Raw genomic sequence first — 27,592 nt, forward strand, 5'->3', positions numbered from 1 at the left:
TTAGAAAAATTTCGGGAAGTTCTTCCCTTTAAACATGCTCAGAACGTTTATTTTCGCCAGCTCAGATGTGAACGCAGTTACACGTGACAATCAACACTCCTCCGATGTTGTCAACCTACAGTTGATTTTTTGACCGCACACTGCTTACCCTGTGACGCAATAACCTTAATTGTGCCCATATTCCTCCTAGTTATATATATATATATATATATATATATATATATATATATATATATATAAAAAAAATAGCATTCGTGGAGTACCTCGTTATGCTGTTGGATCTAGTCTTCCAAATATACAAATCCTTGCCTGATGATGATAATACGATGATAACCACACTAGGGAGAAGTTTGAGGAGTTATGTACAGATATTGCGTCAGATGTACGAAGTGTGCCCCATAAGTCCTCCACTAAATCTGGGCCAGATTATTATTATTACTTACTTGAGCACGGAATACATCTCTCAATTGGTAGCATGCAATGATCATTGGACTTTATCCTTTGTTTATGTACGTATCTACCACAAGTCTCCAAGTTGGAAGAAAAGCATCAGAGCGAGATCGCGCCCTCCATAAGACGTTCCTTGCATTACAAAGGGTGCATTTATGGTGACTTTTAAGACATATCAGCACCGCCCTCTTTCAACTACTTATTTTATGTGCAACAACGAATCAGGTCGGCCTACCAGTTGGAGGACCGAACGCAGTCCACGTAACATGCGCCATGAAACGGGAACGGTTAGAAATGTGAAAAGAAACGCGAAAGAACGAAACATTTTCATCACGTAGAAATTTTTTGTTTGAAACTTCCCCCTGTATTTGCAACGACTTAAGAAATATGAGGTATTTTAGGGAACTTGTAGTGTGTTCATTAGTAAGGAAAATGTAGCAGCATTTGTTCCAAATAGCTTGCTTGTTCTCATTTTATTTTTGACCCATTTAAATTTGGACTAATATTACTGCACTGCATAGTTTGTAAGAGTTCAGAACATTGGTGATCATTCGAAATCAACGTTCATAGGAATTTGACATCACTCTTTGTTAATTATGGTGTCCAAATCAAAGTTTTTACGTGGCATGTTTTTGTTGTCTTCTCTCCAATGAAAAATATTTACCTTGTAACGCAACCTGGGGTACTGCCTTGGTATAATTACTGTTCCAGGCAACATTGAATATTAAATTCGTTTTTGCGTCTTTCCACCTGTGCTTCCTCATCAACCGCCGTAACTTTATTCTTCATGACACTGTGATATTTCATATCGGAGGAAACTGGGCGTGGCGATGGGCTGAAACTGCTTTTGTGAATATTAAAGGGAAAAGTATACCATTTTCTGAGCAAAGTGCCGAGAACGCATCCAAGTGTTTAAGGGAGGGGAGGGAAGCAGTTTCCTCATTTTTCATGCGTGTCTATCAGAAGTTTTGTTATGAAGGTCTCTTCGCTTCTAGGGACTTTTATTGCTCTTCTCTGCAACCACATCTTTCTTGCTTGTGCACGGAAATTGCAGTTGGAAGGTGTGTTCTTTGTAAATTCAGAGTGGAGTGGTCCACGCATACAATTTTACGAGGGTTGTTCTACAAGTGCGTGCCTTCACCTTATCAGGCATTCCTGATCAACCCACCGTGCTCTCGTAAGCACTTAGGGACTGGAGTGCAGAGCGAGCAGCGCGGAGTGTAATATGGGAGGAAAAGAGGAGGTGAGCGAGGCAGGAGGCTTCGTCGTTCGCGTTATCGTGCATTGGGAAACCTCTCATCTGATTCGTTAGTCCCGGTGTAGTAAAGTATTGCAATAATGGCAGATGAAACAGGAGGCCGCCTTCCCCCACAGTATTTTACCTCTTAACTCAAGCGGCTACCCACTTCTTCTCTGCTGCTTACTAGCGTGCAGGAGGCGGGAATCTCGCACCGCATGGAGCCCTGGCTGGCCATCACAAGTATAGAGCGACCGCAAGGAAAAGAACCTTCGGCCAAAAGTCTCCGCGCACCTTCCAGACGCGGCTCCGCGCAGGCTCCCTTCTTGGTGGTTCCACTATACATGCGAGTTAATCAACCTTGCTCTTGAGTCTGTTTTATGGAATTGTGTGATGTTTTGAGATTATTCTGTACCCTGTCTTTGGCTATGCAGTTGCAAGCTGCACGTGTCCCTCGGAGTGGGCCGTTTTTTGAAGCATGCATCGCGTCGCCTTGGTCTGTTGACGGCGCATGCGCAGTGAATTATTCTCTACGCACTTTATCGGGCTTGTCCCGTCACTTCAGTCTGAGAGCTCCATTAGTCATTCTCATGGCTGGCAATCAAATAATCACAACACTAGTCATTCATTGATATAAATGTTTGATTGACTTTCCCTATCGTGAAATAATGAAAACGATACTTCATTTTCTGGGCTATTATTAACAATAGCAGTGCTGACTGGACCACTTCGGCACGGAGAGATATAACATCAGGGAATAACAGGGTGGCGACAGACCTGGAAAACCTGGAAAACCGGGAAAAGTCAGGGAATTTGAGGTGTCAAAAAAAGTCAGGGAAATGTCAGGGAATTTCGTCTTCATTGACTTTTTTTTTTATTATTTATTTATTTAAAAATATCGTTATGGAACTCTGCAGGGGAACAGGAAATCTCGTTCGTAAGTTTCGGCCTCAACTTTTAGGCCCCTTTTATGCGCAACACAACCACGGCGCCAGAAACCAGTGATGGCAGGAGGAGAGAGAGAGAGAAATTTCTCTCGCCCTGGCTTCTCGGCGGGTATTTTAAATTCGAACACACTTTGGAGGAAAATTGTTATAATTCGGGCACTATTGGAGCAATCTACTTCGGATAAGTTTTTTTGCAGCTAAAACATCATAGCATGCAACAGTGTACAATTCAGAACGCCTGACCGAGGAAGGGGGATTCGGGGGCACAACCCCCGAATTTCAATGGAAAAAACATAAAAATTTGGAGTTTGCCCCTTCTTACCCCGCTATTTTGAGGAGAGGGCGTCAACTTTAGTATTCTTTTCAAAGAATGAACATTTCTCAAGAGAACTTTTCATGTTTTTGGGTGCCATACAAGTTGAATAATAAGCCAAAATGTGATTTTTTTTACGAAAAATAGTAATTTGCATTTTTGGAGGAAAATTGTTATAACTCTGGCACTATGGGAGCAATCTACTTCGGATAAGTTTCGTTTTGCAGCTAAAACATCAGAGCATGCAACCGTGTACAATTCAGAATGCCAAACTGAGGAAGGGGGGTTTGGGGGCGCGACCACCGAATTTCAAGGAAAAAACAAAAATCTGGAGTTTACCCCCTCTTCTCCCGCTATTTTGGGGAGAAGGCGCAAACCTTAGTATTCTCTTCAAAGAATGTACGTTTCCAAAGAGATTGAAACATGTTTCATGTTCCTGGGTGCCATACAAGTTGAATAATGAGCCAAAATATGAAATTCTGTTCGGAAATGTGGCATGGATATGTTGCGGAGAGGTGGGAGAGGGGAGGGGGGGGAGGTTGGTCATCAATATGAATTTTCCAGGCTTGCTCCAGACCTGCTCCACCCAAACATAAGAGTATGAAGGTCCAAAAAGCACATTCATTTCGTAATCAGCACCATGATACCATATGGTATCATCGGGCGAGTAGGACCTTACTCTGATGGTACCATATGGTACCAGCGGGTGAGTAAAGGTTAAGTCTCTAAATAATAAGTGGAAAATGCATTGAATTATCATTTTTTCTTGTCCGTATGGGAGTAGTAAGGGGACTTGTCAACTGATGGAGGGGATGGGAGCGGGTGGCGCCGTTCGATGGTTGTCGGACGTCGTAGTAAGGCATTTTGTTGGGCAAACTGAAGGAACATGGAAACAAATAGGTTCCATTGATACATACGATTTTTGTCGAATATCGCCACCCGACAAAGTACCTCACTACAACGTGCGACAGAAATTGCAGGACTGCAACATCCAACAAAAATCGCATGCATAAACAAAATAGATAACTTGCTGCTCGAATTTTGTTACTCTTCTGGCTCACTTCACCTTATTTAATGTAGCAGTGCTTACGAAGGTTTTCTTTCATCATCCTGACGTATTACTGGTTCTGCACAAGTTAACATACGTTTACAATGACATTGCACTATTCTTAGATATCAAGAAGAATCCAACCAAATGAAATATATATTGAATACTATCACGAAAAAGTGAAACATAAATCTGCATTGGTGAACGTTATAAAAATTGGTAAGTGCATGCTCCCAGCCTCAAATTTACTGCAACACTAGTATTGCAATGAAATTAACGCCACTCTCTGTCCTGTCTGTTTAAACTCGTGAGAGATGGTCATCAATCTCTCACTGAGTAAGGTTAATGTCCAATATTATGAAATAAAATACTAATAATAAATACGTAAATATTTTAATATCATATTTACTCAAATCATTCAATCATAAAAGCAAAGCCCAGCCCTGCTAAATTTTCACTTTCCATCTACTGCTTTATACGAGGGGTGTCCAGAAAGTAATTTCCAATTAGTAGGGACATTGAATTTTTCGCAAACGCCAAAACCGTGAAAAATGGTAATTGCTGCGAAGTTATGTTTAGGAATGTGCAGTGATGTCTGGACACATTTTTCGCCGGTTCGAAATATCGAAATAATGCGAATTTGGCATAAAATGCGAATTGTTGGCGTTTTTAGCGATTTTTTTTAAAGAAATGTCCTAAAACAACGAAAAATTCCATGAAATCCAACATTCTTGTCTTTTCTAGGCCATGTTTGTGTACATAGAACATGCAAGTTTTCCAACATTTTACTCAAGAGTAAACTATAGAGTTATACGTACATGGAATAATTCCGACAGCCACATTAAATCATGTATTTCCCACGATTTTTTCAACTTCTATCAAAACCATTTGCATCACAGAGCAAAGTGGCAGGGTTTTAACACGAGATCGGGTGCGTAACTACCGTCACACGGGAGCCACATCTTCGTATTTGTCGCACGAGATATGTTTTGAATTACCAAGCTAAGTGCGCACCATCGGCATTTGTCGAGCGAGTAATAATGGAGCTGTCATTAGGGCATCTGACTACTATGCGAGAGACCCGGGGTCGATCTCCTGCGGGGGAGAACCGGGATGTTTAACACCTATTCAAACTGCTCCGGCGACCACTCAGCATCATATGAAGCTGGTACCTTGAGGAAACTTTGAGGGATAAAGGTAGCCAGGAGCGTGGTGCTGATCACATCACCACTACCTTCAGCCGTGATCAAGAAAGTGTGGGGCCCTAACTCCACACCCCTATACACCTTCATGGAAAAGTGCAGGGGAGCACTTTACTTTTACTTCCTCAAAAATCTGTTCCAACATATCAAACTGTCATTAAAATACGTAGACCATGTGACCTACAATTTAAAATAATAGTTTAAAAGCACATTGGAGTATTACGTTTCGGTATATTTGGTAGATAAATGTTCTAAAACAAAAACGCGAATTTTGGGAAACGTAACACTAACAAGTCAAAAAAAGATAATGCCAATTTTTGGTGCCATAATATATCGGTATCTGTCAAGATATCAAACTCTCACGAAGAGGCATAAGCCATGTGACTTACAATTTGAAACAGTAGTTTAAAAACACCATTAAGGTGTAATTTCAGATATTTGCCAGAAAATGCGCTAAAATGAAAATGTGAATTTTGGGAAAAATAACACCGTATAGTAAAAAATAAAAAAAATAAACCAATTTTAAAAAAATAACAAAATATCAAGCTCCCTACCGATTAAGCATAAATAAAACAAGAATATCAGTTGTAATTTGTTGCATTAGTAACAGTGAGTCCTAACCTAATTTTTGGCATAATCACCACCATTGTTCTGGCATTTGTCGTAGCATGGCACTAAATTTTGTATGCCCATGGTATATGTGTCTCACAGCAAAGACTGGAACTATCTCTACCGCAGTGTAGCTGTCAAATCCTTGCCCTGCCAGAAACCTCTTCAGTTAAACAAAGAGATGAAAGTCGGTACATTCAAGGCCAGGGCTGTACAGGATGTGGTTCAAGATATCTCACCTGAAGTGATGCAAAAGGCCCGTGTGTACTCCGCTGTATGGGGTTGTGCACATTCGATTGGCCTTCCGTGAATTGTCTGCACCATCGTCTGACCATACTATCACTCACGACGTCCGGTCTGCACACCCCACACGATTGCTGGTGGCTCTGTGCCAAATTCTGAGCTTGCAATGTAGGCTACATCGCAGTGGGTGGGAGACTGTATGGGAGCTGCAATCTTTAACCTAGAACTGTCCTAAAACGGCTGCATTGCAACTGTACCAGATTACAGTTACATGCCACTTCTTCCTGCCTGCATGTGTGTGTGTCGCTCTCCAACCACTAGTGCTGTGTACAGGCACCATTGGAGCTTTTTTCAGGATGCCCCTCGTATATGAACTTTCAGAACCTTTTATTATTAGAGTGTTCCTGTTTTAATGTGTGGTTAGCTAAATCAGGTACCTATACAATGCAATTCTATAAATTGCTTGCGTTAAATTTCTAATACCTACATACCCTTTTCGTCAGAATTAATGGTATAACTGCATGTTGTCTGTTTCACAGTACTTCACTTGGATATACTGTACTGAAGCAGAAATCCCATTGATAATGTAAGGAAATATGACACTTTATTTTGTTCGATTCAATTGTTTCACTTATATGCAAGAGTTAAGTTGTGTGCTTCACAGAGAAGAGAGAAGTAGCTTTATGCATTGAAAAATGAATCCGCACTCATGGTTCTTGCAAGCAAAGGATTCCAAACCTCAGTGGAAATATCAACATATAATACCGAGAATGCATAAGGAGACTGATAAATTACAAATTGCATTTCTTAATCATTCAATCTTCACTCTTATCTCACTTAGTCGTAACTTTAAAAATAATCAAGTATTTTATTTTAAACTTACAGCGTATGACAAAATTCCGTAATCCTTTCCTAGCTTGTACATTGTAATAATTTTCCAAATTCACTATTTTGCAGTTTGAATTCAAATCATAGAGAATAGAGAAATTAAGTCAATTTCATAGAATATAATATTGGTACTTAACAAAACCATACGTGGATCTGTGCGAGTTTATTATTTCTATTTGCAAAAACATCGATTTAGTTTAGTTTGTAATTGTCAGGGAAAAATGTAAATTTTGTCCTGGAAAACCTGGAAAAGTCAGGGAATTTTATTTCTGCTTGTTTGTAGCCACCCTGAATAAACAATCAAGAACAAAAAGTATTCCGTGCAGATGTGTTTGAAGTGAACTTCTTAGAAATATTTTCATCTTCAGCATAAGGACTTAAGCTATCATGTTTGTTGGATTTCAGGGCACGAACCTCATCGGAGCTATTTCTTTATGTAAAGAATAAACCGGCGAGCAGCTTCTTTCCTCCGTATTTGGCAGGAAACTTGAAGTTAACTTAATTCCTGCAACGTCATGCTTTGATCGTCTTGAAAAACCCGAGTTTTGCTGCAGGGATTGTGCCTTTAATGAAATACGTCGCTCTGCAAATCTGAGACTAATGAAGTGCCAGTTTCTAATTATCAAAGCGTCATTATCTGCCGAAACGGGTAGCAGCTTCTCTCAGTTGCCACGCGACCACACGGCGCTGGCGTCGATTTCGGTCTTGTCCCCATCAATTTATTAATCATTCGTCGATGTCCGCATCTGTCCGATGCTTTCTTACGGAACGGCTGCGAGCAAATTAGTGTCGACACTCGTACGTGAACTGCACTGCTTGGTCTCCGAGACGCCAATTAATTAATCACCAAAAGTAGTTTAATACAAGGTGATTCGTGTGAGATATCGCAAACAGAAAATGAAACGATAAAGGTAAAGTTCTCCGTGCATATAGCGCCGTGCCATGAAGGCACAATTAGGGGATATAGGGGTGGGGCCCCGCCTCATACATTCTCAATCTAGGTCTTTTTGGAGGAGATGTGATCGGAACCACGCTCCGGCAGCCTTTAGCCTCCAAGGTTCTCCCCAGGTATCCATTGATTTGAGGCTGTGTGAGCCGCTTTACGCTGGGACAGTGCCGGAAAAATTCCCACCTTAGATCACCCAACCCGGGAATCGAACCCTGCTCTCCCGCGTGGAAGTCAGACGCCCTACCGACCAGACCACAACGGCTCTAATGAAAACAGTGCAGCGAAGAATCCATTTTATTATCAGTTACCTTTATGTACAGTCAGCGGCAATAAAAATGGGACACCTTGATCCTGAAATACTCGCTTCTCTGCAAGCCGTTATTTGTCTTACTTAACTACGGCGATAAGTGGATTTCAATGGCAACTTCTCCCACCGCCGCAGAGTTAGGCAACACACATAACGCCTTTCAGGGAAGCCAGTATTGCAGGATCTAGGTGTACTATTCTTATTGCCGCTGACTGTACATACGTAGTAGGGACACGATTTTCGGGTCCCAAATCATTTACACAATTTTACGTCATTATCACTCAACATGATCGCTGCGGCGATTGATAGAATATTTCATGGTGATAATAATGACTTGCGTCATAAAGGTTAAAAAATTGTATATTTGTGTTGTATTTACCATTTTCTATGCTAAATGCTCAAGACTAATAAATTCTGAATAATACTTACTCCGTATACTTTAGCCTTACACTTGAATTTGATGTCAAAAGTTGGATTTCTCTCCTCTGAAATACGAGGGTTGGGGCAAAAGTCATTGCAACTATTTTTTTTCTTCCAGATACCAGCCCGGTTGGAAAATGCGACATATACAGATGAAAGGACGAGGGGGAACTACATGTGGGGACAGTTAAAACACGCGAACATTGTGCCTCACATATTTATTACGATAGTGTACAGGACAATACTGGTTTGATCGTGCAAAACAATTACATACCTGTTCTACAGTTGACAGAAGAAAACGGGTGTCATTGTGTGCCACTTCGTTCCACATGACAGAACAGTGACATAAGAGTACTACAGGAACTTCCTTGTGGGACAGGTACGACGTGGCGTTTGGGAGAAACGGCCGGACCTTCTGGACAGTGCAATAATCCTGCACGACAACGCTAGACCACATAAAGCAGTGTGTGTACGGTGGCAACTGCAACGCTGGGAATGGGAAGAATTGGAGCACCCGCCATACTCTCCTGACATTTCACCCTGTGACTTTCATCTCATACACAAGGTTAAGGAACCACTATGTGGAAGGCGGTTCGCGACACGAGAGGACATTGCCAATGCTGTGCAACAACAGATGACTCCGATTCACCCATGGTGCGACCAATGGTGACGCAGATGGTATTCCAAGTCTCAAACATCGTTGGCAGCGTGTGGTGCACATGGCAGGTGACTACTTTGAGGGCCTCTAGCCCCAGTTTTGTTCTGTCAACTGTAGAACAGGTATGTAATTGTTTTGCACGATCAAACCAGTATTGTCCTGTACACTATCGTAATAAATATGTGAGGCACAATGTTCGCGTGTTTTAACTGTCCCCACATGTAGTTCCCCCTCGTCCTTTCATCTGTATATGTCGCATTTTCCAACCGGGCTGGTATCTGCAAGAAAAAAATAGTTGCAATGACTTTTGCCCCAACCCTCGTATTTTCCACTAACTTTTCTCAAAATTTGTAGTAAAATGTGTATAATTGTACTTAAATATTTGAACTTAAAATAATTTCCTGGAAATTATGAAATTGTATTACCTTTTCATCCCTTGCGCAAATGCGGTAGAAACAGGAAGTAAAATGGCCATAAAACACACCAATTGTTTTGTTTTAGATCAATATGAAACTAGAATTAATAACGTGAATCCTTATTCCAGCAGAGATGAGACGTATTGTTGGTTCCGTCGCGTGGGTAGTCGTGTGTGTCACAAGTTCCCACTGGTTGTTGTCCGCTGCAACGTTGCCTCTGTTCTCACTCTTCTCGTCTTTTCCTCCTCGTTCACTCCCACAAAAACACACACGCACACTGCGTGGTCGCCAGTTTGCAATTTCCCACCCACTGGAGGAAAACGGGGGATTTTAAGTTTTAAACTCCTGGAAGTCTTTAGAGATACATTTTCTCTGTTTGAAATTCAAACTCAAATGAAGCACGACGTTCATGTGGTGTGAAGCTTGAATTGGATATCCAGATCTTATGAATTTGTTCTATAGTCTGCGAGACAGTTTTTGTGTGATCACCAAATCATTTGAACACACTACTCACGCGGCAATAATTTTAAGTCATTCTCGACTCATCGCGTGACCGCGGGCTGATGTAGTGAAAATTTGACGACGAGAAGAGAAAAGTTGTGCCACCGACTACAGGTGGAAGATGGATAGACGTGCGTAGCTAATTATTTACTTATGGTAATAATAGGTCAGTACTTCACTTCCTGGGAGTCCATGATGAGTGACGTCAATATTTTAAGTTGTCTCTACCTCACAATAGCAGAGAACATGTTTGTGAGAAAATTTCCAGGAGAAAGTAATTGCAGAAGTACCTTAGTTACTTTTCAAGTACCAAGCACTTTAACTTAGTTACTTTTTACAATGAGTTACTCTTAACTGCAACTCGCTTACTTTTTGAACTAAGTATTCGTTACTCAAGTTTTACTTGAAAAGACACTATCAGAACACGGATGACAGAAATATTCATTTTAATCCACGTCGAAGAAGCTCAATGTCGCATATGAAATGCATGAATGGAAGGGTTTTGTAGAGAATTGCTTGTTGTTGTCCCCATATCGTACAAGTTTCCTAGAAACTGCAAACTCTTCGTGTAACCTGATCTTTATCTTCAGGTGGAGCTACAACCCTCCACAAACAAGGAAACGAACCACAAACTTCAACAAGTTTGTATTTTTGATTCGACCACTCTACCATACCGAAAGCAAGAGGAAAGTCTATTCGCCGAACGCCACTTACAAAAAGCAATGAAACACCCACGATATTAAATGCGAAAGCGTGCAAACCTACGGTGGTATGTTTTTCACAATGATCTTCACTCGAAACTCTTTGCGTATCAGCCTGCTTCCCTTGAATCACTGAACGTTTATCTCATTTTTTTTACAGCCCGGGAACTTTCCCGGTTGCGTTGTCTTTCAAAGCTTCACGAGAACGGAATCCAAGAATAAACTCCAGAAGCGCTCTATTATTCGTTGCGTTGGATACAGACTTTGAACGCTCATATCTCCTCAATTGTGCCCTTTATTAATAAAAATTCCCTGGTTCATATCCTATGCAACACTGATATATTTTGACACTTAGCTCTCCGATATCGATGATCTCACTGAAATATTACCTCATGGTTCATTTTCCGATGATTTGGTTTCTTATTCATATTTTGAGTATACCTGCATTTGCCTTTAACTGAATACTTAACTGGCACAGATTATTTCTGTTACGGTTGGTGCATATACAATTTACATTCCCTTTCTGGAATTTTGAATTTGAATTCATGCCATGTAACTTGCCCTGTTATAAGATATGGGTCTTCTATTGGACAGTTTGGTTTGAGTCGATGTTTTAAGTCCACTTTGTGCACAGTAAGGCAAATCGGGACTGGACCTACAGTTTGAAGTGGAATCCGAACCACTACGTGCCTCCATTCTACTGGACGGGCTCCAATTAATGTTAAAAGAGTGGTTGCTGCCAACATTATTCAAAATAATGTTTGATTAATTTCGAGTAATTGTATTCCACGAAAATTTCTTCTGTGATGTATTGGTATAATTAATAAAATTATAATGGATATTATTAATACTAATACTCTAACAACTTTGGTTACTTTTAATGCAGTTCTTGAGATGTAGTGTTTAATTTGTTGTTTAAGAGATGTATTTGGATTTCGTGTGGAGCAGAATACTCCCAGGTCATGTCGCAACACGTTCTTGAAGACAGACACATCATCTCACATTTTGAGGAATACGTTAGTCATCACTAAAAAGGTATCTTGTGTGTGTCGCATCGGTTCACATATATCATCCCTTATCTTACACTTTAAGCCATTAATTTTTGCAGTGAAAGAATGTTCTTTTACAATTTCTCGCCTGCCGTCTCCCAATCATCTTTCTGCCATCTCGGCGGCCGCGCGCGTTAAGTGTAACTGTTGGATTCTCCAACTGCCCACAGACGTTCCCGGGTTCGAGTCCCGGCGTGGAATGGCTGTTCTTTGTGAGTGTCCCTTCATCAATTTCATCTAATCATCAGTTATCCTCATCGTTGCAACTAGCCAAGATTGGCAGGGAAGCAACGTTAAATAAGAAAATACAAACAGCACTCGCCTTTCTATAAATGATTCCGTCCTCATTTTTCCACCGATTATTACATAGTGCTGTCGCCATTAGAATAATTAAATCAAGAAAACTTAGGTGGGCAAGCCACGTGGCACGAATCGGAGAGGAAAGAAGAGTTTACAGGATTCTTGTTGGGAAACCTGATGGTAAGAGACCTGTAGGAAGGCCAAGACGAAGATGGAGGGATAATGTAGAGATGGACCTAAAGGAAATTGGTAGGGAAGGAAAGGAGTATATAGATCTTGCCCAGAATAGGGACAGGTTGTGTTGCTTAAACCTTCGGGTTTAAGAAGGCTAGAGGGTTAGTTAGTTTGTCACCGTGTAATATACACAGTACTTCAGTGCCGTACGTTGAGCGATTTGAATTATTTATAAAAAGTTGCCTTTAGCGGAATTCCCCACTTCTCTCATTCAAAGAAAATCACTTTCCTGGGTTTATTTCCTTTTTTTAATTTTGTGTGCTATTTTTCTGTCGCCATAATTGATTTCACTGCGTGCGTTGAGAATCTACCTGTGGCATTATCTTTTAAGGTTTTTAATTTCCAACGGCCACTTGGGTAAGTACAGTTAATTTAAAAATTCCGGGATCGACAGAGATAATCTACAGGATTTGAAGGATATTGGGATATAATCAACAGGAATCCAGGATCAGGAAACCAATGATAATATTCAAGAATGAAGGAGACAAAGTTAATCTGCTGCGTGGATAATGGGACTTTTATGGTAACCTTATTGTGACGTTAATTTGGGGTTTAGGGACTTCTACGTGATGAACAGCAGGATCATGACAGGCCGTGTTAAATCGAATTGTCGAGTTTGATTTATAGGTACAGTCACCGGTAATAAAAATGGGATACGTAGATCCTGAAACACTCACTTCCCTGCAAGGCGTTGTGTATATTGTTTAACTACAGCAATAAGTGGATTTTAACAACAAATTTTCGTAAGCAACTTCCAACACCTCCTTAGTGTTAGGCAACACGCATAACGCTTGCATGGAAGCGAATGTTTCAGGATCCAGGTGTCTCATATTTATTACCGGCGACTACGCCTTTCCTTTGTGATTTATGAATGTTCTCTCCGCTGTGGTTTATAATTCAATAATCAGAGTGGCTACTCAACGGGAATTCCGGGAATTGTGCGTAGACGTGAAAAATTGAAACTTTTATTATTAAAACTCCCATTGAATTTAGACGTATTTCTTAATGCCCTTAAGCAAGTATTTCACGGTTTATCCATTATTTTTATCGAGGAAGGAAAATAAAAGGCAGCTGAGTTGAAAATAAAACAGAATTCTCTTAATTCCTTTACTTTATTAGTGTCCTTTGCAGAATAATCTATCTACCCATTTGAAAATTATTGCAAAATAAGATATCTTGAAGTTGATTAGATAAATTTGTTTGAAATTCTTATTCATTTTTTTTTTTTTTTTTTTTGTAAATTAGTATATCCCGTAACATTTGTGACTTGTGTTTGTAGATACACACAGGCTGATTTTTTTATAGTAGTGGCAACTATTTATTTTCTAGACACACAGCGTACATACATGGTTCTAAGTTTTACAGGCCTTCAGTGTATTCCCCAGCGTTGCGTACAACATGTTGACAGTAATGTGGAAGCCGTCGGCACTGCCTAATCTGTTGATAGTGTGAAGAGAGCGATCTACTGCCAGAAGAATGTCTCGAACTGTTCGGAAGCGAATCCCACGAGGCGGTTCCTTCATCTTAGGTCGAAGTCGCAGTACACGGTGACACTGTCGCGCTGTGCGACCTCTAGCCCCGCTGCTCCTGCTTCGTAAGCATCGTGACTGCGCTCCGCAACCGCACGCTCACAACTGCTCTGTTCTTGTTCTCACTGCGCATGGGCATGGAGTGCGAAGAGCGAGTTGCTCTGAGGGAGGGAACGCATGTAACTATACTACAAAAGGTTTAAGTTTGGAACCCTTCCCGCCAGTTAGTCGCTTCTCGTCTACTGACCGGTTCCAGTGTTGCCAACAACTTGATCGTAAAGGGCGCTAAAGGTTCTTAGAAAATATGAGTGCATTTGGAGGTCACGCACATAATTGCAACGAGTTAACGGTTAAAATAACTGGCTCATGAACACTGCAACTATTCATAGACTATAAGCATAGAAGCTTTATTAACTTTCAAACTTACCTTTAAGGACCGAGAGGGCGAATCCCTTCCTCCTCGTCTGAAATATCTGACTCGACGTTAACCTTCTCCTCTTCCACGCTGTCCTCCGAGTCGGTCGAAATATGGATCACAAATCTGTCGCATAGTTTGTCTAACAAGGCGTCCTTTTCCAGTAAAATTCTTCCTCTTTAAGAACGTGTTCGATGTGTTTTTCCAGTCATCAGGGGTTACGCTATTTACGGCTTCGACGAAAAGTTCTTCCACATTTGCCATCTTGAAGGTTACATTTCGCTTAGCCACATAATTTTTTACTAATGCCCAAATGAGTTCAATGCTCTTAAATTGGCAGTGGTAAGGGTGTAAACGAACCACCGCATGCCCCTCAGTTTCCTCTAGAGTGTCGATTTCATATTTTCGCACAGTGCTTTTGTTCGCCGAAACAAGTTGATACAGTGTTGTTTTATTCATTCCAGTGTCAAAGCGTATGTTATTTTTTGTGAACCATTGTTGCATATTGCCTTTTCTACTGCTGGATGTCGGTGCTTTCTCCAGTCGCCTCGAACGGTAAGGGGCATTGTCCATAACAATAATAAAGTGCCGGCGAATGTTCGGCAAGAGTTGTTCAATGAACCATTTCCGAAACCTATCACTGTCCATTTCTTCGTGGTAATCTTTCGTGGAACGCGATCGAAAAACCAAAAGAGCATTGTTTATAAACCCTCTCGAAGAACCGGCATGAACTACTATAATACTTTGTCCTTTGCCTAGAGGCACTTTTAATGGAACATCCCCCTCTTTTTCAACCCAGACTTTATTTTTAGTGTGATGTGCATTGACCCATGTTTCATCTAAATAAACATTGGGTTGGCCGCTGGTCCGCAGGCGTCTCATCTCGTATGTTCTTATCTCTGTACAGTTCGTAAATTGTTCGCCTATGAATTCCGAGCCACAAGCACTGACCTTTCCACTAAACCAACTTTCACAGGGCGACCCCTGGTAGGCCGAGAACAAAGCACGTGCTTTCTCCAATGCTTCTGCCAATGGATGAAAACACCCACGTGACAAACGGATAGATCTGTTTGGCGGCAAGAGTTCCAAGTTAAACCTTTTCCACTATAACCTTTGGTATAAATGACATTGCCTGGCTCCGTTGCACGCCGTCGCTGTATCATAGTTGCCACTACTTAAAAATCAGCCCTTGTATTTCGAATCTGAGTATGTGAAACGGCAAATATAAACTCTGCACCTTAAATTATACATATTTTAAATGTACGTATGTGTTTGTACCCTTGAATTTTTGGAAATTTCGCCTTGAAAACCGGGAATTATACTTGAATTTTATCATGGTTCTAGAGTAGCCACCTGATGATAAAATCATTACGACCTGTGGTCGTTCTATTTCTCTAGCCTTTCTTGGAAGTTGTACGCATGTAGACAGTGCATGTAGACTGCATGGCACATGGTAGCGGAAACAAAGTGTCTATTGTGTGGTAACCACTCCGATGCTTTGACCTGCAGCTACCTGGGTCGCAAACGCCTGGAAGAGTCTGACGAGCCTTGGGTGAGCGGATCGCAGCAGCTGGTGTGGGCGGGATATTCCTACTGGACGCTCGGCTACCTCCTGTCTCAGAGCGGCGCTCGAAAGCTGCTGGCTGCCCAGCCCCTGCAGAACATGGTCCCTGTGGACGAGTACCTGCCCATTCTCTTCGACAAGCATCCTGAGTAAGTATTTTATTGTTACTAATATTTCATTTATTTATTTATTTCGTCTTGTTTTACATGGCGAAGTTAAGGTTGTGGAGCCTTTTATTATTATTTATTTCTATTATTATCGTCATCTCAAACTGATACATTTATAGACTTGACAAGTGCTTTTGACTAGGTGAACCGTTGCAAACAACAATGAATGTCACACCAATTTTAAAAATAATGCAACAGTTATGTATAGACTGGCCTTTTCTGTGATGAATAAGCTATATTTGGAATAAACTAATATGTCATGTAAGCACCTCAGGATCACCTCTTGGCCAATGGCTAAATTGTATTGGTAATTTGTACTAATTACATGTATAGGCTGTTGATTTAAACATACTTGGAGGAATAATATATGATTCAAATGTTTTAAAAATACAATACGAGAATATACGATCAGAAGAAATTGCCGTTTTAGGGAATTTATATAAAACATTTTGAACATAAGGCTATCCTTGAAAAGCAACCTCGCACCATGTGTGTTGCTTCTTGGTTTCTTTCCATTACCTGACTTGTCTGCCAAGAGAAATTTAAGTTGTAGGAAATTTAGAGTCTGTTGTAATGGTTCCTTAACAACGGTAATTTTATGCTGACTGTATAATGGTGCGAGAAGTAATTTTTAGTAAAAGCATTCAAGTGCGTGGTAGTATAATCTTTCCTATGTTCTATTCATTAGTGTTGATTTATGACTTATTTAAAGACCCATAAATATTTTTTTTAAAAAAGGAACCAAGGAAATGTGAAGTTTCAAATGGATTCTTCCTTGCCACTAGTCATCATGAAGATCTTTGAAAATTACAGCTTCACTGGGACTGGGAGAAAGCAGTCGTCTTACTTACGTACACCGCACTTACGATGGTTTGCGTAAATACGTATTTACGTGTGTCGCGGTCTGCTTGTACTGTACAGGAGCGAAGCAAACCGCGGTGCAACTAACCATAGAGAATTTATTGTATCTTAGCTCTTACGAGTAATTTGAGCCTAGATACTGTTAATAAGGAATGCTCATCTACACTGATGCGAATAGTGTCTTTTAGATGCTCTATCAAGAGGATAAACGTAACAAAGCGTGAACCTTTGCTGTATGTACTTTTCCTTCTGTACTGGCGAAGTACTCCAAAGTTGAGTTCAGAATTGCATACACTGAAACCTTCAAACATGCTTCCATATCCACCTGATGAAAGAGAATCAATCCATTATCAAGAAGAATAAAATTATAGTAGGTCATTCAACTTCATTATCGTGATTTTTATTACTTTTTGAAAATTGAGCCATCGTGAGTTAACAAATCACAGTGAAACATTTAATTTCGTCAGTTCTTAATCTATTCGTCGGGTCTTCAGGCATTCATTTATTCATTGGAAAACTTCTCTGCACGCCACAGGAATTTAAGAAAGGAGCCTTGGCAAGATAATTCTAATAATTTCTCTCCTTGTAGCAGTTCGCTATAGAAGGCAATGTGGGTGCTGAAATGTTTATTTATTTATTTATTTACTTAAAGTTTCAGATATAGAACTGAATGGGCATTTTATACTGAAACAGTAACAGCAGGAACCAACAAAACAATAGAGAACAAGATAGCACAGAAAAAATTAAAAGTTAACACATCCATTGTTGACAATTGTCGGAAGCTGGGCTTTGGCAAGAATATGTCAACGTTTGGAGGCAGGTTGTTGTTATATGAGCGAGGAAGCTTGTAGAAAAGAGACCGCTGTAGAAGGGAGAGCCGTGTGGTGGGATTCTGAAAGAGCTTTATGTTGCGAGTTGGCCGTTTGGGGACTCGTAGGTAATATTTGGTGATCAGAAATTCGGAATTAATTTACCATTCATGATTTGATGCAGAAATGTCATATCTGCTAATCCAAGACAAACATAATACACGTGTATATGTTTTATGGAGCAGCCTCGGAGAATATATTCTATGGCAAGCAATGGCGAGGAAAGAGTCGATGACGTAATCAATTCGGAGGAGATTAGTTTTTGAAGCTTTGGTTCAGATAGGAGAGCAGTACGCGTATAAATGAATAGCGGAGATGAGAGATTTAAAAAATAAGCTAGGATTATATGTTTTGGATTTCAGCGAATCTGTACAGGTGGTCGAGAAGACGCATTGCTTTTTTAGTAGTATATGTAAATGTGCTCATTAGAGTTTAGTTTTCATCGGTTTTTATTTTGTGTACCACGGACACGTAACCAAGAGAGTGAAGCTCGGAAGAAAATAGCGTCACTTTGTTCATTCTGTCTTAGGAGAAGGATCGGTGTTATCTTCGTGTCTTGTCTTGTGGAATAATCCACGTAATAAAGAATATATGTAATGCCAGAGATGTTTTTGCCCGCTAAAGAGGCGATATGGGATAAGATTGCATATCAATTGGCGAGACTTTAATATGAGAGTTCGGACGCTGCGCGAAAGAGGAAGCGTTGAGTTACAGAAGTGGAAGGTTTCTCCGTCACCTGAACCATTTTTATTTTGGTTTGATCTTGATGGGGCCAGAAACAACGGAAGCTGTTTCCCAACAAAACAGCCTTTGTCCCCGAGCTGGCAGAAATCTCACGAGCTTGTCAGTAATGACTGTAGATGCTTCAAGGTGACGTCACATGAAACAATCAACGTTGTTTTTACGCTCGAATGTTATCAATACAAAGGTATATTTGTGACCTTAACATGGATCGTTCGGAATGGTGCACCCTTTTATGTTCTTGCTGAAACCCTCATGGTGGAATATGAGTCATGGACCATCTTATATCGCACTAAGAAAAGTTCAAGTTATACCCTGTTCATTTCATCGTGCCATGAAGGCACCCGGGGCTTCGCCTCGATCATCGTAGCCACACGTTGAGTATAATAAGCCAGCATTTTCTCGAATTGACTCAATTGCTCCAGCTTTAGTCATTGCAAGGAATGCAGAGAGCGATACGATCTCGGGAGTCCCACGTTCGAATCCCGGCATGGGCATGGGTGTTCTTTGCGAGTGTCTCTTCATCAATTTCATCCTATCATCACTGATCCTCATCTTCGGTATTAGCCAAAAGTGGCAGAAAAACGAAGTAAAATAAACGAAATCAATCGATCAATAATTGCAACGCTCCGGAAGGCCTTCTTTCGACCATTAACCCTGATAAGTTAAGGAGAAAGGTGAAAATGTCTCGTTTGCTGTTGTACTCGTAATATTTAATAGGGCCTCTCGGGCGGCATATCGGTAACGTTGTCGTCTTGTAATCAAGGGATCCCGGGTTAGATACCCTGTGGAGGTACATAGTGGTTCAGATCGTACGTTAAACTGTAGGTCCATTCCCGATTATCCTATATGTGAGAAAATTGGACTTTGCATGCTGCAGTGTGTTTTAAAAAAGAATGACCCGAATGATTTTTAAACCTTATACCTTTGCAACCATGCACCGCCAACGAATGAAGCTTGCACTACTTGAAGCCCCGTGGCCTAGAGTTTAAATGGCTGCCGGTAGATACCACTAGTAGCGCCCAAGTAGACGCTAGCTTTAGTCGTTCAGAATATGGCGTCTATGCAACGAAAGGCGTTTTGTGTTCTCAAATCAATCAAGAGTGAGGCCTTAATTACGGTGCAGCGTGCGTTTCAAGATTGATCCACCAGTGGCAAAAAAAACTTTCGTCGTTGCTATCGACAATTTGAAGAAACAAGGTGTTACGTAATTTGTTGGGTAACTGTAACACATTTTCATTATTAAATAATTATTTGAAATCGTGTTATTTATTTTTGAAACACACTGTATTTAAGAACCTTTAGAACCCTGGTTGCTTTAAGCAGGACACTTCAATGTCTGCCTGGGAATTTGTGGCTTTCGCCAGGCCCAGGATTCTATTCCTAACGTTTTCCACGTAATAATGACATGCATGCTAACAGAACAAACGAAAGGGAAGCAGGCCTCAGACAAATTTTTGAGTGGAGGAGGGAGATATCGAGTGGAACCCATTTGCCGGTCCCTTATTTTCCGGGTTTTGCATGGATTTGGAGAGAAGCGGGCGATCGGGTTTCGTATCGTGCGCTCAGGAATTCTGCCACATTCCTCTTCTCCGTTGCCCTGGGAAACCAATCTTCCGGATGATTTGCTCCTCTTTCTTTCCCCCTCCAGGAGAGGTAATGCTATTCCGAAGGATTCCCTGCAAATCCTTAACCATTGAATTGTCAATCAAGTTCCAACACAATGCGAAGCTTGCTGTGGGAAAAAGTTAGAAACACGTTTGTGGAAGATCCTACGCGAGATCTTATTCTCACCAGAACCATCTTCGTTTTTCGTGGAAATGATCCGTGCGTTTATTTTCGTTTCGACATTTCAACTGCTTTTCACCATGCACTTTAACGTAGACGGATGTTGTTTTTAGAGAAGGAAATATGAAAATATCGAGAAGTCGATGAGAAAATCGTGCATGAAGACGCCAAGAGGTTATAGAGGAGGTGATGTGATCAGCACCATACTCCGTCCACTTGTACACACCGAGGATCAATTGGCGAGAGGCTTTGTGAACCCAGAACCGATTATGAATTCCATGGATGAAAGAAATCCTGTCTAAGATCACCCATATCAGTAATCAAACCGAGGTCTCTTGCATTGCAGTCTGAACCACAGCGCCCTTTCACAGCACGGGAAAAGTATATATTTAAAAAATAACTTTTAGGTGACAGCTGAAACATGAAAGAAAATGTATGACAGATAAAACATAAAACAGTATTTCTAGACGAGGTGATATTACCTACCTCAAAATTTGTACTAAAAAAAAAAATTAAAATTACTTTTATGAGATGAATTGCACTTAGTATGGTGTGGTTTTTACTATTATTTTTTTGTATTTTGTACTTTTACGTTACACTTTTTACGTCGCTTTTGTATGTCCATAGATTAGTCGCCACGATGAGGATGAATAAAAATTGTCGAAATATGAAACTTCCCGCCCTTACTCGGAACCCATGCTTCACTTTTTAAAAACATTGTTATATGTCGCTCGTTTCTTTCTCAAATATAACTATAATGTGCCTTTTTATTGGCAACAGTTAATTGTGTGCATCTGAACTTTCTTTTTAATTTGAAACTTCGAAATAGTCAAGTCGAACATAAATCAAAGCGACCTCGCCCCTCAAACTTCCAGATTCGAGTTCCGGCTGTTTATATGCGAGTATCCCTTCATCGATTCCATTTAATCATCACTCATCCTCTTACTTCATTTTTCTGATACTTTTGGCTGTGGGTGAAGAATTCGCCCCGTCCGATTACCAGGAGTAAGACATAAGGATTAAATGGAAAGAGTAATGGCTTCAAAACAAACTCACAACACCTAGCTGGCATACCAGCTACCATTCAAACGTCGGTATTCCGACGTTATTCTCTAAATCATACAATGAATTTATAAATTCTAATCCATAAATCTCATTCCAAATTAAATTCATTTGTATTTCAAATAATTTTTACCTTTTGTATTGTACTACCTCTATTTTATCAATCAATAATTCATGTCTACTATGCTGCATTCTGCTGAAGTGTATTCATTTCAGCAAACAAATATACAAGGCAGCAGGTAACTTTCTTCCACACACATTCTACAATTCCAAATGGGAACTGACCGCGCATAATCACATCAAACTATCTTCTAAATATGGGGGCTGGAGACAGACAGCGGATCACCTAGCCTCTGAGGTGAAGCATACCCATCCAACTGAATTAATATAACTCAAATCAATGGTCTTAAATAACATGCTGATCTACTGTCGCTCTCTGGCTCCCTATGCACTGTTTGTAACAAGCAAATTGTAACATGCAGGGCGGGTGAGCTCAAAACTATAGATTTCGGATCCCGAAATCCGGTATTTGTTAAACAATGCATACATACACACAATACTTATATCGTATTTTAAACATATTGTAGATGGCTAGGGATGCGGGTGAGCAACGTTTGCTTCCTGGTGTACTTCTCGTCCGGTTTCCTCCGTCTCCTGGAATGCTCCGACTTGCAGAGGAGAATTCCACAGGAAACGGAGGTTGCTAAGTACAGCGGAACTGGCTACTATTTAAGCGAAGGGTGCCATGTCACCAGACCCTTATTTCAGTTGTAATCAGTTGGTGGATGAATGGTAGTAGCAGCCAGTAACGCCGCCAGGAAGCAGAGGTAAGTGCTGGCGCATCTCTCAGCCACCTATCCTTCTCCTCCTACTCTCATTTGTTTAGCTGAGTAAACTGTAAAACTCCATCTGACCTTATCTCATTTCTCCCGAAATAAGTGGTCTATCAATATGGTAAAGTAGACGATTTAAGTGGTGGAGGCTTGGCATCCCGGTTTTTAAACCTTTTTTTTCTCTCTCTCTTTTGGCATCAACCCCCCCCCCCCTCCCCAATTGGCATGTCTATTTCCATTTGCCAAGCTATGAGTGTTCGATGGATAGGCTCAATGAACTCGAAGATGAACTTGATCGCACCCTCGATGAACTTCATTCATTAGCTGTTTCGTCTACCATCTACCAGGGAAGGTTCATGTAAAAATGAAAGGTATAGATGTATTAACATTGTACTGTACTGATACCAATGTAATTATACTAAATTATATTTGTTATATATTATGTTATTAAATATTATTGTAATTGTCAAATTTTTATTTCCAGATTTATGTAAAATGCAAATTTCAAATAAAGCAATGGAGCGTAACAACCCTGGGGAAACCGTAAAACGAGCAACTGCCGTCCCAGTTTTTCACAGAGGCACTGGGACATGCGCATACCCTCGAATGTATGCGGGTGGAGGTTTGGATACATTCGGGGATTCCCCCCTTATTGTGGGTGAATGGTGATGAGATGAAATTGATGAAAGGTAGTCGCAAACACACGTGGATAAGACACAACACAACGGCCTATGCCATAGACATAGTGCTAACGTCGTCGCCTTGTAATCAAGGGCTCCCAGGTTCCATACCCGGTGAGGCACATAGTGGTTCTTATCCGACTTTAATTTGAAGGTCCAGTCCCGATTAGTCCGTCTGTGTATAAAGTGGATTTACAAAACTTAAAAAAAGAAAAGAAAAGGATATAACACGGACTCCACAGTAGATTATACTACCTGTGAGTCCAGAGGCCAAGGCCTCGTTATTCTGGAACAGTACAGTCCACGATGCACTACGTGGAAGAGATGTTAACATTTGTGTGTCGTCCGAAAAATCGCCCTTTACAGCCGGCCCTTCATTTCCGAAGAGGTAGGAAAGTTATGTAAAACAAGAGAAGTACAAATATATCAATCATTGAAGAAGTTAACATCCAGTAACTCATAATAATTTGAATTCGAAAGAAATTTGCGATCAAAATGCACAGCCACGTTAGGGCACTGCAGTGTCTTGCTCTGTGATTAATGTTAAAGTCCCTGTGAATTAGCTTTTTCCAACTTATTAGAAACACTTTTAAGACGCATTTTTCTCGAAACTTATAATGGATATTCATGTCGTGAGGTGAAATTAGTTCCTTGGTTCTTGAGATATGAAGAGGGATGTACCATGGTTTGTTTCTTAATCGCCGATCTAGTCTACAGAGCCACGACTCTTGCGTTCGTATTTCAAAAGGAATAATCTCTTCTAACGGGGTGATTTATTATAGAACCGAGAGGCCTTTTTTCTGCTTTTGCTCGACGTATTAAAACTCTGTAGCCACTAAGTTTCTGTTACGGTTGCGAATTGTGAGGCTCGTTTATTTTTGTTTCTTGTTCTTGTTTCTTCCCCTTTGAAGCCAGAGAAACAAGTCGAAGTCTTTTGTGTATTTCACATTTGACGAAGCTCCAACTCTTGATTTAATTTTTTTTTCTGTAATTGTTATTTTACGTCGCTTCTATGCTACCTAAATAAACGTACATGGCCAGGCTAGGAGTATCACGCTTGCAAGGTCGTGAGTCGACCACGCACTGCACTTGGCTACAGATGTGGATCCTGCTTTGAGAGGTCTGGTCATTCCGTCGTAATTGTGGAAGAGCGCTCTCGGACTGCAGAGCAAGCAGCGGTACTGTAGCGTTGTAAGAGGGGCGTTCGTGCAGAGTAGGGAAGCCCTCGTCGTCGTTTTCGTAAATACCCCACCTGTGTACTCTGCTGCTCACTGGCCTTGAGATGCAATGTACAGGCGAGTTGTACACGGAGCGCTCGCCGGGCTTCACAAGTGCAGGCGAGTTGCCCACGACTCATTTTAGAAAATAGCCCCTACTAGTTCGCTGCACTTCTCGACTCTCTCTGCACTCTCGCGTCGAGTTGGTTACACGGTGTACACCGACTCGTCTACTTCGTTGATTTGTGTGAAGTGGTGTATTTGGTGTCTGCACCGTTGCACTATACGTTCTGCAACTGTATGGTGTATGATCGCGTGGTGCGTGCTAACTAATCAAATGAACGTGTAAAGGAGCAAACAGTCATTTGTAGAATCTTCTTAACTTGAACACGCTATTCGTGTACTTGATTGAACGTCATTTCCTTGCACCAGCCTGACGCCGGGACACACCTGCACTACACCTAGAGTCAAAAAGTTCAGCGAACTAGACTGGGCCAATAATGAAAGTTTACGCGCCCCCTGCCACGTATATGGTGTTCACTGTTCCTAAGTTTAGAGAGAAAAGTTATAGAATAAAATGATTGAGCTTGACCATTCCTAGCTGCTGTTTAAAATTAGTGACATCTCACGTGGAGCGACGTCCACGTGGCAGAACTTTACGTTCCGCATGACAGTTAACAAATTCTCCCTTAATTATTTTACACGTCAACTCATGCCTAGGGGTCCATTAGCGACTGCCGTGCTCTGACAGCACACCTTGCTGTTTTGGAGTTTTTTGTCGGCGCGTGTCTTTTTAAGGTGGGTGTAGGGTCAATCTACATGAAGTGTTTGCTCGGCCACTGTGGAAACATATATTGTGTATATTATTACACGTATGTGCCTGTAGTAAAAGCTGATATTTCATTTTTGTCGCCTGGTTTTCGGGCCTCTGTGGTAGCGTAGGGGCTAATGCCGTCCCATTGTAATCAAGGAATCCCGTGCTCGATTCCGGATGGGATGCATCGGTGAACTGTTCGGATCCAGAGTGTAGGTTCGGCCCCGAGTTGCCTATCATAGCATGGAGCGAGCTTACAAGCTAATACGTTTTTCTAGTCAAGGAGCACCGCGTTCGATCCCAGGTGGAGGCACAATACACGGTTGTTCGGATCCCACTTACGGCGTGTGTCCGGTCCTGATTACACTATGTGGCTTAAAATACTTTACACATCTTTTGAACATGATAGCCATGTTTTCACCATGACGCCTAGTGAATGTTAAGGTTCTCAAAATAAAACTAGATAATGCTCGCGAAAAAATCAAAGTTTGATTCTTCAGAGTGTTTCCAAATATATTACACTAAAAGCTTCCATCAGCCCTAGTTAAGATTTCGCCGCCATCTTGAATACTGACTTCATTCTACACATGCACAGCGCCTGTATCTATACATATACATAAGTATGAAATTACAATGCCCCTTCTTGTCTTAAACTCTCTTTTAACAAGTTACCACCGACGTTCACGTAGTTCAGGTATTAAATAGGTTTCCGAAGTTTAATTTCTATCTGCAAATTTGATCAGTTATCCCAAAATGGTTCATAACTTGAAAACAGTTGTAATTACGATAAACGTTGCGGTAACAAGAAACCTTCATTTAATCGAGTAGAACATTTTGTTTTAAACTTTTCCCCCGTATATTCAGTAATTAGTGAGCTAGACATATAAAGGTAGACACCACATTCCAATTAAATTCTGATTGTTGTTCCGCTTTTAGCATGTTATATTGTGTAGCATTCTGATGATCTGTGGAAAAAATAAGAGAAAAATGTCGAATGTAACTAGGTTAGACCATCACTGAATTATCGCTACCTTGGTAAGGGCAAAGCTCACATCTCTGGAGCATTTTGTTTTCAGTAAGCATGTCTAGTAGTAATATTAACGTGCCAAATATAAATATGAAAAATTGTCCCTCCTGTTTTTAAGGGCCGTAAACTTTTTTTGTCCTGTTCTGTCTCCGATGGGAAATTGCTGAATATTCTATCGCGGAACTCCCTGGTGTTATGGTAGTGACTCGGCTTTCATTTCTGTCCATATATCATGCAGATTTCAAATAGGTGTCTGAGTGAAATGGCGCGAGTTGCTCCTTGTTTTTTACACCAGCCCTCATTAAATATTGTGTGTGCGTTTGACGGTTCATAATGACTGTTTAAGTCAATTGAAGTTCCTGGTAAATGTTGAGGATCTTGTAGCTGATGCCGTTGATGTCTTCGCATAAGGATTGCGAGGAGTTTCAAGGACGGTAAGCACCGGAGTGGCATTTCCATATCAACAGCGTACCGCGGTAGATGGACAAGTTTCCTTTCTTCTCATCGAAAGACAAAAGACACTTACATGGCAGTCGTCATCATGAGTTGTTGTTCCGCATACTTTTCTAGGGTCGACAAAGCTTCTGCATCACTACACTCCTTCTTTGAACAATTTTCTTGACTGTATTTTGCAACTTGTATTTGTTCCTTCGTTGTTCTCTGCCCAGTGGGCAGTTTTTCACTGCAATCTCCAGATCTTCGATCTTTTGCCTTACGCTTCATGTCAGCGTAGGGTCCACTTAATGTTTTATCATCTATCGTCTGATATCTTCTTCTTCCCCCAGCTCTTTCCCAGTTAACCAGTCAGAACCTCCCCGATGGCGTAGTGGTAATGTCGTCCCGGACTCGACACATAGTTATTCAGTCCCACTTTAAACTGTAAGTCTAATCCCAATTCCTCCTTCCATCTTGGAGCAGTTCCATAGCCAGTTCCTTTTTCTTCCAGAATTGCTTTTCTTTCATCAGCTCTTACCAGAGCAGTTTAGTTCTTACCGTGTCCATTTCACAAGCTCTATTGATGGCCATAGTCGTATGTCTGAGGTTTCTAGTCGCTTTTCCTCACTTCTTCGTAGCGTCCAGGTTTATGCCATAAAACGCTATACTCCACAGAAAACACTTCGTTAGTTCTTTGTTCACTGTGGTAGTTTTTCTTCGTTCATTCTCTGTGTGTGACTGTAGCGTTTTAATCTGCTTTTCGTATCTTTAGCTTTCCGTGTGTATCCATTCCCTTGTTCAAGGAAGTTATGATTTAGCATGGTAGTAAAGTCGGAAACATTTGTATGGCTGGCATCAACATTGAGACGAGTGGTGCCAAAATTAACACTTGGTTCTTCCAAAGCCACTAAAACTGAGAGCATATATTTGTTTTGACTGCACCGTAATTGCTAAGAAGGTGAGAATAACATACAATGCAATACGTACAAATTTCAGCGGGCCAGGACTCGAACCCGGGTCTCTTGCATATCGTAGTATTGCTATACAAACCTAGCTACCGAGCCAGCCTGCTTTTTCGCTTCCACTATTTCATGTATTTGGAATTGTCTCTGCAGACA

General features: G+C 40.9%; 1 protein-coding gene across 2 annotated transcripts in view; it reads left to right on the plus strand.

Annotated features, from left to right (window-relative positions):
- LOC145987597 (glycosyltransferase 25 family member) overlaps window positions 1–27,592 on the plus strand; it is a 575,666-nt gene that overhangs the window by 534,231 nt on the left and 13,843 nt on the right. The window contains exon 9 of one of the 2 annotated variants that reach the window (XM_083121956.1): window positions 15,926–16,129. The exons of the other annotated variant lie outside the window; for it this stretch is intronic. Within the exon in view, the coding sequence (XP_082978082.1) occupies window positions 15,926–16,129 (204 nt within the window). The remainder of the gene's footprint in view (window positions 1–15,925; window positions 16,130–27,592) is intronic. 2 annotated transcript variants of the gene reach the window in all.

Source organism: Lepisma saccharinum, chromosome 5 (genome assembly GCF_977018435.1).
Source record: "Lepisma saccharinum chromosome 5, izLepSacc3.1, whole genome shotgun sequence".
NCBI classification, from domain to species: Eukaryota; Metazoa; Arthropoda; class Insecta; order Zygentoma; family Lepismatidae; genus Lepisma; species Lepisma saccharinum.